Source organism: Scomber scombrus, chromosome 8 (genome assembly GCF_963691925.1).
Source record: "Scomber scombrus chromosome 8, fScoSco1.1, whole genome shotgun sequence".
NCBI lineage: Eukaryota > Metazoa > Chordata > Actinopteri > Scombriformes > Scombridae > Scomber > Scomber scombrus.
The window spans coordinates 18,586,015-18,598,160 of NC_084977.1; the positions used below are offsets into that span (position 1 = coordinate 18,586,015).

At 38.3% G+C, this 12,146-nt stretch overlaps 2 protein-coding genes across 3 annotated transcripts in view; one reads left to right on the forward strand and one right to left on the reverse strand.

Moving 5' to 3' along the window:
* psmd1 (proteasome 26S subunit, non-ATPase 1) overlaps positions 1-12,146 on the forward strand; it is a 38,976-nt gene that overhangs the window by 8,741 nt on the left and 18,089 nt on the right. The gene's annotated exons all lie outside the window — the stretch shown is intronic.
* htr2b (5-hydroxytryptamine (serotonin) receptor 2B, G protein-coupled) lies at positions 802-9,374 on the reverse strand. Of its 2 annotated transcripts, XM_062424044.1 has the most exons (4): positions 8,983-9,374; positions 7,806-8,446; positions 3,916-4,116; positions 802-2,676 (listed from the first exon to the last, which is right to left on the reverse strand). In XM_062424044.1, exons 2-4 carry the CDS (start codon positions 8,062-8,064, stop codon positions 1,721-1,723), a joined length of 1,416 nt encoding a protein of 471 aa, XP_062280028.1. In that variant the 5' UTR covers positions 8,065-8,446; positions 8,983-9,374; the 3' UTR covers positions 802-1,720. The 2 variants fall into 2 exon arrangements, with proteins under 2 accessions (XP_062280028.1, XP_062280029.1); XM_062424045.1 differs by lacking the exon at positions 3,916-4,116.

Sequence of the window (12,146 nt, forward strand, 5' to 3'; positions counted from 1 at the left end):
TCTGGAATTTGCAATGATTTCCAGGTCTTCATGGAAGGTATTCCTCTTGTCAGAGGAAGCTGGACGTTCTTGTCATTGTCACTCACACGTTTTCTTCCCTGGCTATTTATAGGGATTTGTTGCTCTTACACCGACATGAATTTACCAATCAGAGAACAGACAAGTTTTAAACAAAGCGTCTAGCCAGTGCACAAATATCAGGGTGTACATTTTTAAGCCCAAAAAAGGCTATGCAATATTGTGTGATCAATTGAACTCTAGATAAACCTTGTCTAAATCTTTCCTGTGTTTAGAAAGACTTCTGAACCACAACAATTCAATTGCCTTCTTCATTTTCAACTTCATCCAAGCCCCCAACATGCACACTTGCACTCAGGGAGGACCATTTTAAGTTCAAATATATAATAATATCTTTTCTTCTTATTAAATCAACTGAGTTACTGGTCATTACAAAGAAACGTGGTTGTTCTAAGCAAATGAATTGTTTACACACACACCCCAAACTCGCATACCAAGCTTGTGGTGTCCTATCCACATCTCACATTTGGTGTGCAATCTAGATTATACTATATACAGAGGTTTTAATTTAGTTCATTTTACATATTTGAAATGTAGTCCGACATTTCCTCCCATTGCTTTGTGTATTTTAATAACCCCTAAGAGTGTTTATAGTTAAGAAGTCTTCAGTTGTGTTGAGTCACTTCTAAGTAATGGTATTTGCTGATCTTCCAATGCTGTGATGTACAATGTGTTTATTGAGCTGTCCGGTTGTACTTTGATCAACATTGGTTCATGAAAGGCATTTAACTTGCAGATGACATTTTTAGCAGCATAACAAAAAGAAAAGGGGCGGTCAGACTAGATTCAGCTTTCTTTCGGTCCAGCAATACAAATATTTTATTGAACACATGTAGATTTCCATTTGATCTTTATTTTGTTTTTGAATATTCAAAAGATTTGGCTGTAATACACATACAAAAGCACTTCCAAAAGGTCCAGCAAATACAATATGTATCATTTCAAGTGTGCAGTGCATTTCATGTGTTTGTTGTGGAAGAGATTTGAAAGGTGTGGCTGTCGTAACAAAACATAACCATTTAGTCTGAGATGGTTTATAGCACATTCAGAGTTGAAAGAATCAGCATAGGTACTCTGCATATTGATTACTGCATTCAGAGTTTCCAGGTTGTTATAGTGCCTCATTCCTAAATTTGGTTGACCTTCATAGAGGATATCCTCCTGTGTTTGACCTGGTACAGGTCATCTCAAAATTACTGTTTTACACAGCTTGAAAACTCAAACTTTCTTTTACTACACTATCAACTGTCTTGGTGTCTTTGACAATTCACATTGTTAGTGTGGCCTGTTTCAGAGGCCAGTTGAGTACAATATTGACTATATATATTCACATATGTAACAGAGGAGTTTGGTGGATTTTGAAGAGTAGCATTGTGTGTTTCTGAAATTGTCATAATTGATACTATAGCCCTGTTTTGCGTCTGCTTAAAAACCCAACTTGGAACATTATCAGCATCAGATATCAACCAGTTAGATTTAGTTTTTGTGAAGTGTACCTTGCAATTAGTCAGTTAGACAGAAAGTAACATCAAATTCCAATCCCTTGTTTTACATTTTTGTGTTGGGACAAACATTTAGTTTTTAAGGATATAAAACACTTCCATGTGCTCTCTTTTTAATTGGATAATTCTTACTAGTAGTTCTATACACAACTTACATGTTCTTCCTGCTTGCCGTGTTCATTTTCAGGCAGGAGCATTGTGTCTAACACAACACCATTGGATGACTGTACGGGTGCCTGTCGGCCCCTCAGTGGACTTTGGTAGCTCACTGCTCCAATGCCATTCTTCATTCCCCGCTTCATGAACAGTTTAGAGTTTTCTGCCACAGAAGAACTGAATGAAATTTTCGCAAGGGTCCGATCTGCATTTGATATCCTTGGTTGCCTCACTGGCTTGTGACCAGCAGTGTCCTTGTAATTGCAGGTCATGTAACGTGCGAATGCCTGTCTGAAAGTTTTGTTGAATAGGGTATAGACCAATGGGTTGATTCCTGATGACACATAACCCACCCAAACAAAGATCTCCATGAGGCGGGCTATTACATTAACATCACAGCTGGTGCATAGCACAGAGGTGATATTAGTAATGAAGAAGGGGCACCACATGACTACAAACAAGAGAAAGACAATGCCTAGCACCTTTGATGCACGCTGCTCATTGCTCAGAGTTTGTATTGACTTCTTGCCCATGGTGGACATTCTCCGAAACGGCATGTCATCTCTTGTACAAGAGTTTGCTGTTCCTACATTTAGTTTTTCTTGAATCCTGGGAAGTCCCTTGTCCAGCATATTCAGTTGCTCAGCTTGAGGTGAGGTCACATCCTGTTCCTTTTGAAAAACTGTGGTGATTGTTGGACTAAAACGATGAGTCACCTTTGCCTTGAGCAAATAAACCTTTTTGCGCAACACCTGGACAGTAAGAAGGTAGATGACCATCATGATGGTCAAAGGGATGAAGAATGCAGCCATGGAGCCAAACATGATAAAGTCCCAGAAGGTGTCTGTTTTCAGCAGGCATGTGTGGTTGCTGTTGAATGTGATGTTGTTGTGAGAAGGGTAGTTTTGAAGCCCCCTGATTGGAATCGGGATAGCTATGCCTGGAAAATGATGAAAAACTTTGTTAGTATTGGTAAACATTGGCAAATACATCTCCTTTTTTTTTAGCACTGATTAACTATAGTTAGGGTAGTAGTAATCGATAACAGAGCAGTGTGTCTTGAAGCAATTGTTTCAGGAATAATAAGGATTGATTGTAGGATTTCCTTTTTTGTTTTTAAAGTTAAGTAAACTAACCATCCATGACCTGCCATGATCCCTCTTAAACTGAGCAACAGTATACAGTCAGCAGTGTTAAGTGCCTCTCCCTCCATTCCAGCTGATCTCCTGGTTTTGCTCATGAAATGAAGTTCAAGTGAAACCAAACCTGACAGCTAAACTAACTGTGCTTTTAGTGGTCTCAGTATTGGCAATGAGCACTAGGTAATGCCTCAGTGAATTAGGCCAAACTTTTACCCTCCTATGTTAAAATGAATGGCCAGAAACTACTTTTTAATCTCTTATTGGAACATTAAAATGTTTGGCAGATCTTAGGCAATGAACCTCAGCACTCACATGAGAGCTGTGTGAGATAAATTAAAACAGACAAGTATGATTCTTTCATCATGAAGACATATGAGAAGAATACATACCCTTCTCTGAAGGCTCTATATATTTTTTTAAACTTGTTTTTATTGAAACCATAAAGCACTTTTCACCTAGCGACCCATTTTATTATATGTGCAGTCTTTCGGCTTTCTCAACAGTTAGGAATGTTTCTTTTGAGACCCTTTTCACAATGGACATTTTGACTGGTTAAAGCAGGAAAAGCACTCATGTAAATGACCATCATTGACGATGGCTTGACTCAATTAATTGGCTCATTATATGTTGGTGGTCTATTTTATGTCATTAGCCAAAAAAATTGTGCAGCTGGGTTGGATGTATATGCCATAGTGGCCTTTGAATAAACTCAATCTCATGAAATATGACCAGATTGTCTCTTTAGCATATCTTTAGTAACATCTCTGAGAAGCACTGTGACCGATGCAAGTGTGATATTACTGTCCCAGCCCCTCATCCACCCCATCTTGTACCTATATACAATGTAGTGGACAGTATAGCTGTTTATATATAGCTGGTTTTGTTGCATCTCGCTTGTATTTCTGAAGCTATGAACCAGATCTGCCATGGATCTTATGTAACGAAATCTATCTAAAGACAATCCTTCCTGAGATTAACTTTATTGATGTTCAGTGAAATGTGTTTAGTTGAAAGGAAATCTGAATGAATGTGCTTACAAATGGATATAAGCCACACCAGTGCTATCTTGACCATCGCCTTGGCCCTGGATTTGTACTGGCTATGTTGAATTGGCTTCTTGATGGCGATGTAGCGGTCCAGTGAAATGGCGCATAGATGCATGATGGATGCAGTGGAAAACAGCACATCCAGGAAGAGCCAAATAGGGCAGAGGAAGTCCGGAAGAGGCCAGCCGGAGTCTAAAGAGAACATAAGAAGAAATGAATCCACTGGGACTACAAACTGTTGTCCTGTAGTAGTTGGATTTTTAAATATCATTTGTAGATAAGTTATCTGTTGTGGTCCAACAAGATTACTACAAGTAGTAATACCTTTTAATGCACTTTTAATATACCCCACTTCCTTTTTACAAAGAACTTGGTCTTGTACTACCAGTTATGGAAGATGTACCACAATGGAAAGGGATTAGAAGTAGCACTCATGCAAAAGATTGGTGTTTGTTTATCTATGCGAGGAATGACTTTACTGGAAAAAGAAGGGTTCACTGACTGTTTATGGAGCTAAAAGCTCTTTATGTAGATGTGCCGGAGACTATGCTCAACAGTAGTGTTTATTTTCAGTTCCAGGCATAAATTTGGCAAGTAATTGTTCTGGCTTTTGTCCCGTGACCATCACCCATAAAATTAAAAAAAAAAGACTGTTGGAAATGTTCTTTACATCATTTCTTTTGTTCTGCCACCCTCCCCTTCTTCGCTCCTACTGCTTTCTTGTCACACTTGGGAGAATATTTGAGTCATAGTTTTGATTAAATTTCATCTGGAAAGCTTATTCATTGACAAATACTGCACTTGTTCTCAAAGTAGACCCTCTGTACCTGTCCTGTGAAGTATTGAATCCCAAGCCAAATTCAATAAACAGTGGAGCTAATAAGGTCCAAGTAGCTATAGAAAGGTACATATGTTTATTCTGTTTAACCGAATTTGGAAACTTTCTTTGAATTAGTCAACTTTGGTGCGCCCTCTGCAATCGTCATTTTGTCTATTTCATATTCAAATATAAGTTCCTCTGCATTGGAGCAAGTTACTTTGTATTAGTTTCATAGTCTTGTGTTAAATGGATAATGTTGCCAAAACGTCTTTCTGTCCATCTCCATAGTTTTTTTTTCAAAAACATTGTGTTGTAAATGCCAGCCTATAAATTGTCCACTGAGGGTAATCCATAAGCAGTTTCTGCTCACACAAGGCTTTGATTTAGACACAATTACCTGTACCTAACACAGGAATTCCTCTTATTGCATTGCGTTTGTTACATTTAATGTCACCATTGCACCTTTTTTTTTTTATTACTAAATTTTTTTTAATGATTTTTGTTAGTCACTTAGCACAGGAGAAAGTCATTAATGTGGCCTATTTTTAATATGGCCAATAAAGACATGACACTTTGTCATTGTTATGAAGTGATGCCTTGCATAAGTGACACTAACTCATCTATCACTGGCTTTGATCCTTTTTTTTTTTTTTTCCCATGAATATAATTTTAAGTTTCTAATTAGTAACTGTCTGTTTTAAATGGTCTCCCACATTTTGCTTTGAATTCATTTGCACAGCAGATGTGGAAAAGGTCTGGCAGTGCATACAGCTGTAACTGTAGTAAAGATGCACCAATACCGATATTGATTATCGGTCCGATACAGACTCAAAAAGCTGGATCAGGTATCGGTGACAGTGGGATGATCTGTTATCGGATACCATTATTTTCATAAATAACAATCAGTAGATTTATATCTATGTACTTATATTACATTTTGTTTTACAAAGTTAGGAAAGCGACTGAAAGTCGAGGCTGATTTCTGCCTTACACACAAAGGAATGATCCCAGTCTCTTCCATACAGAAAGGCCTACAGCATATTAATAAAACACTGGTATCAGATCAGTACTTGGTATTGACCGATACCAAATGTCCAGGTATCGGAAAAAGTTGGATCATTGCATCCTTAACCAGTAGTCCAGTTGGACTCCTGGCTTCCCTTTTCAAGGCTTAGATTGATGCATTTTCTTGAACTGTGTGTGTCCTCACATGTTTATTGAATGCTTTGTGACCTTGCAAGTTTGGTTGATGTTTGAGCCCATGTTTTTTTTTTGTAGTTATATTTGCTGCTTTTGAGTTGTGATTTATGCTAGTAATAATATTGCCTGTCTAACCTGCACTGTGTAACTGTGCGCCTCCTGTCCTCCAGCTAAGGTTCAGTTTAAAGGAACTAATCCTCCATCTGACAGTTTGACTGTCCACTCAGCTGATGGCCCTGTTATACTTCACACAGCCCTTCACACAAACACTTGATATTTATGTCCCCACGACCTCTCTTCCCAGCTTGGTGCTCTGAGGTTCATCTCTCTAGCAAGGGGGTAATGATAGCTGCCTGGTTTTAAAAATGTATATTTGACAAATGAAGAGTTTATTTCTAAGAGGGAATTACAAAGAAAGCAAACGCACTTATGAATGTAATCTGCTGTATTTTTTATTTAACATGTAAGATACTTTTCACTTGATTTAACAATTTATACAATCTCACTCTGACAGCGAAAATTAAATTGTTCTATTTTGAGTCATTCGTTGGACTTATACCATATGTACATTTATAGCCTACTACATTGGTTTTCAACAGGAATTTTTATTAGGATTTTAGATAAATTAGTTTGCAAGCGCCTACATTTCAGTGACAGCTTAAAAATCTTTATTTTTTATATTTCTTGGAAGCTTTCTGCTTCTTTTGATGATGAACTGCTTAACTTTTAGTCTCTCAGCCTTGAAGCTTGAAACTTGTGGCCTGTGTGGAAGTGTGAGTGAGCACTGCTTTGTAATAAGGGGTTAATATGAAACAGAACGGTTAAGTTGTTGCCTTATCTGTTGTTTAAATTAAGCATATGCACTACATCATGTCAAAGCCCTGTCAGCTGTGATCCTTATTTTCTTCAACACTTGGATCTGAACATGTAGATAGATGAATATTACAAAAATACATGTAATGGTAGATTAAATGCACAGCCTTTACCTATAGCCTGTGCATTAAGATGTGGTCAACAAAAGCAGCAGGCCCTTCTAGTCTAAGACATCCACGTCTAATGCAAAACCTGTGATTTTTATGAGAGCCAAGACAGGTGGATAGCCCTATGACAAACTATTTTCCATCCCTGGGTGTGCACGTGAGAGAGACATAATTAAGATCTGGCTCATTATCGTCCAATTGAATTAATGGGTAATAACAGCTTGGCCATAGCTTGGTAATAGGAGAATATGGGTCTAAATCAGTTAATATGCAACTGTATTTAGACAGCACTATCACTGGAATTAAAATAAAAATGATGGCTTGCATTCTTGTCTTTGGGTAATGATCCCACAGACCAGTACTTCAGTCCAAGCTGTGCAACTTCTGCCCTACTTTGCTAGAGAAAGTAGCATGTTTATTATCCGCTCTCTGTTGTGATATTTCATGTAGTATAATTTGTTAAGGGATACTGGAGATTGTATATTGTGTTGCTCATAAACAAGTTTGAACCTCCTGTGCTACCTGTATGCTGGTCTGTTTTTCTCTGTAGATTAGTCAGACTTATACAATGTTTTCCTATGAAACAGGATACTTTATTTATACAATATCGTAATACACGCACTTGATCCTTAATAGGTCTTTTACTCAAGATTGTTTAAAAAATGGTCAGCCTATGTTAACAGTTCAAACTCAGCTAGATAGTAAGGTATTTTGAATCACTTGGGTTCACATTTAATCAGAAATGTGGGATGGAATTGATCAGGGCATTGAGCAAGGACATGTTTCTGCTTGTAGAGTCAGATATTATATGCAAATGTATTATTATTTATTTGTTTTGCACAAGTTAGGGTTTTGATCACAAGGTCCCATGCTAAACTTACTGTAGAGAACAGTGACGAGGGCGATGGGCATCACCAGGAGTCCCACCAGTAGATCAGCCACAGCAAGCGACATCAGGAAATAGTTGGTGGCGTTCTGCAGCTTTCTCTCAAGTGACACAGCAAGAATGACCAAGATGTTCCCTCCAATAGTCGGGATGATAACCATGACAATAAGCAGGGCGGCCCATTTCAGCTGAACCCCAGACTCTTCTGATCGTGAGCTGTTAGCCTCAAGTGGAGCCGTGAATGGCTGGGACATGGTGCTGCACAGGTTCCAACGGGCCTTAGCGTCGGTCTGGGCTCTGATCTTTGTGGTGTTTGAGGCTCGGTCAGCATGGTCACTGGGTCCCACCGGCAAGGGCAAAGGGTAGGGTGGGACAGCTCGGGGTCAGTGCACAGGCTGCTACATCCTCTTGTGCGGTATATAAACCAAACAGAATAGCTTACAATCAGTAGACGATCCACTGCTTGGAGGGGTGAAAAGAAAAAGAATAAACGGGTCCAACGCTACAAACTCCAATGTTGGCAATAATCCCAACACGATTATTATTTCCACAGTGACACGCTAGCAGGGGTCCTCACTTTCCCAGGCAGTTGATAGTCTTGACATCCGTTGTATCCACTTAAAAGAACAAACAGGTCTGTTAAAGGAAAAGCGACAACATGTTACCCCTTTGCTTTATTTGTCTGAATGATGGCATAATAATGAGACGTTTATGGTAACAAATGAAGAGGGTTTTTCCTGTCTGACGACTATTATTGTTTCCACGTTAAGAAATTAACTAAGGTGGAAAATATGCGGAAGAATAACTTACAAGCTTTTTCAGGTTCTTTTGTGTTATTCTTTATTTTAGAAAAAAAACTATGAAATTAATTTATGGGAATAATTTTCACAAAGGTTTAATTGGTCTTCCTATAACAATTACTAATACATAGATGATTCAGTTAAAAACACAATCATTGTTTTAAAAACTAAGTATATGCATGTATGAAGCTTTAACATTTTATATTCTTTTAACCCATTAAGTACAGAGATTTAGACTGAAATTAATTCAAAGACCTCTTCAGTGAGGTTTTCAGTGAAATAAACACAATTGTCTTAGCTTACTGTTCAAGTCTACTAAATGTATGCATATAACATATAATAAATCAGTGTAAATTTGTCAAAGTTTCTTACCTGCCTCTGAAGAAAACGTCAGTTACATTTTAAAGTTGCTCTTTGATGTTTCAAATCTTGAAGTATTTTTCCAAGCGGCTGCGTCTTAACTTTCATTAACACAAAAGCAATAGTCTGTGCTGGAGGAACAGTGCAGTTTAACACACAATGTGCTTCTATCTTTGCACACCTCTTTATATTTTTTAGCATCCCCTATCTCATCTTTATATTTCCACCCTACTGAAGTAAGAACATGACAAAAAAAGACCTCCCTCAGAGGCAAAACCTAAATCTGTCTAAGTCCATGATGTGGAATTTGTTTTGCTTCCACATGTTGGAGGAACCCCCAGTCTTGCTTCGCATCACATACCGCGATCACAGGTTTAAAACTTTCAGATGTTGTGGCTCCTCTGCGTTTCTCCCATTCCCACTCGCTGCCTCTTGTTCACAGCCACTAAACTGCTCGCACTCACCCCGTCTCGCTGGCTCTCTCACTCTCCCCTCCCTACCCTCCGTTTTGCCCGTGAGTCAGACTGCACAAAACAGATGAATGTCTTCGTACTGGCAACATGCCAGTGGTTCTGGGAGGTAATTTCCTTCAACACAGCCGTCCCACTGTTTATATTTGTCACTTTCTGTTCTCTCCTCCATTTGAAGTTAGTAGTGGTGGGGGGAGGTAGTAGTGGTCTATGGGGAGAAGCGGTCTGTGTGGTAAGGTGCTCAAAAAATGGACTTGAATCCTATAACTTTTCCACTTCATCTTCCTTGAGCTCACATTTTCAGGACGAGAAAGTCATTTGAAACGTAATTATTTTCTTGGATATGACTAAGTTTGAAATTTAGACCACATTTGTGGTGGTGTTTTTTTCCTCTGATCTTCTTGTCTCAACAAGTCAAAATGTGTTTTCTCTCAGTGTGGATACGTTGTTTTGCTTTTAAAAGCAGGTGCAAGACATTAACACACGCAGAAATAAACGTTCCCTAGAGTTTACAGTAACCAGATGATGATGAGTGATCTGTCTCTTCATGAGAAAATGAAAGAAGTACAGTCAGTAAGTCTTATGTCTTCCTGTAAAAAACAGTCTGCACAGCATATATTTTAGCTGAAATATTTCCCCAGGGTGTTAGTACAGTAAAACACAGTCTGTCGTCTTTGGTCACCTGTTTCATATTGGTTAGGTTTCATATCTTCAGTCCACTTGAGGGATGCCTGTTAGAAGAAAGTCTGTGTATTTCTAAATCCGTGACAGCTGCTGTTAACAAACAGACATGAAGATGACCCACACAGATTACAGGAAAAATCTGAAGTCATCCATCCAACCTCCACTGCCTCCTTCACATTTCTCCTCAAAAGACTGTTTGAAGACAGCTGATGGTCTGCTAGTAGCAATATGCTGATGTCTGCTCACATCAAATCAAATAGATGTCACACAGGCACATTTTTCAGACTTGATTCAATCTTGCTGGTTGCAACCTTGTTTGTCAGATCCGCACATTTTGCAAACTATTTGCTGTTTTTGTACTTGTGAAAATATTATCAGTTCAATGTTCTCATAATTTGGAAAACTTTTAGTTTGTTTTGACAAATTTGTACCAAAGTATGTATATTTTTCCATTGTCCAAGCACCATATTTAGTAATATTGTATCCCATAGTGACCAGGATGTATCATACATTTCTTACTACTTGCAGCTTTTCTCATGAGGTTAAACAGTAGCTGAGGTTAATTTTTAAATCAAATTCAATGGAAGTGTTACCTGTAAAAGCCACACAGCGTCTTGGCCTTTTTAATACAACATAGTCCAGGTGCATTCAAGATGTATTTGTATGACTGGTTGTAACAGACAGGAAACAAGCTAAACAGATCTGCTCTCTTTCAGTGCTAGCGCATTAGTTACTGCTTCAATTACACTTCATGGTGCAAAATTCACCTATAATTTCTTTATCTCGGCTGTATTCCTACAGCCTCTTTCGCTAACCTTTCAATGTATGTGTTGCTACCCAGGCTACCACCTGGCATCTGTAGACTGGGGGAGTTATTAAATTTCAGCTGTATCAGCCTCTGTCACTCACACCATGATAAATGTGAGGCATGCACATATGGTTGTACAGTACATTAACCTGTAGAGTAAACGCATTGTGCATTTTTAAGCGTTAGAGCATATGTTCAAGCTTTACATGTATGACTATAGCATGTTTCTCATACCTCTACATATGACAAGGCATTAGTACAGGAGCATTACTGCTTAAGAGTTGACTCTGATTGGGGGTATTCTGGTTGTTGTTTTTGTTATCTCTTCTTTACTGTTTTCAGCATATCAGCTCATTCTGAAGTTAATCACACATTAAGAGAATATTAAAGTCTGCTTGAATACAGATGTCATTGCTCCGCAGCCTTTTCATCCAAAACAAATGGTGGATATCGGTTTCCATCCGAGTTCTTCCATTTTTCCTGTGGTTGATTTTAATTAGTTTAGATATGTTTTTGAAAAAGGTTGAAAAGACATTTAAAATCTTCTCAAGCTACTGTTGTGCCTCAAGCTACTGCAGTCCCTAATCGATTACAACATTTCTCATAAATCAGGTGTCAGTGTCTAGCCATTACAAAAGCACTTGTAATTTTGATGTCCTGGTTCATAATTTTTCCATCCTGTGCTGGATAGACGGTATCCTGTGTTCTTGCATATACTGGAGAATTGACAAGTCAGTTTTAGTTAAAGTAAAATTACAAATTTGTCTCAGGAGAACTTAACAATGGGTTGTAGGATATCGTCAGACCACTAGAATAGAATCAGTTAGTCCCTGTAGGTGAAACTGAAAGGCGAGCTAGATCTCCCAGTGATGGTCATATGTGATCTAGTCAAATCCTCCTATAGGGTTGAGCTGAACTTCTAATACCAAACAGGCCAGTGGAGATTATGTACTGAGGACATGCCAGCTATCATGTTAAAGGTTTTATGTGCACACATTTTCTGTTTTTATTGTTATTGTTTATTAACTTTTAATTATTGGGTAAATGCACAAACTAAAAGAGATGGTTTAAAAGATGAGCTCCCAGTAAATACAGGTAATTTAGGATCTTATTATTTTCACCTTCAATTCAATACATTCTTACGGTTATGAAAGAAACAAAGGCAGCCACTAAAGTGTGAGTAAACTGTCGTGTTCTGTTGTTGCAAAACAAAC

Bases quoted from the DNA above. Each gene is read 5' to 3' on its own strand.
- htr2b (XM_062424044.1), bottom strand. From the start codon at position 8,064: ATGTCCCAGCCATTCACGGCTCCACTTGAGGCTAACAGCTCACGATCA. The intron at 4,117-7,805 runs GTAAGTTTAGCA...TGTTCTCTTTAG, and splicing joins CCTCGTCACTGTTCTCTACA to ACTCCGGCTGGCCTCTTCCG. The intron at 2,677-3,915 runs GTAAGCACATTC...ATCATTTTCCAG, and splicing joins GGTGTGGCTTATATCCATTT to GCATAGCTATCCCGATTCCA.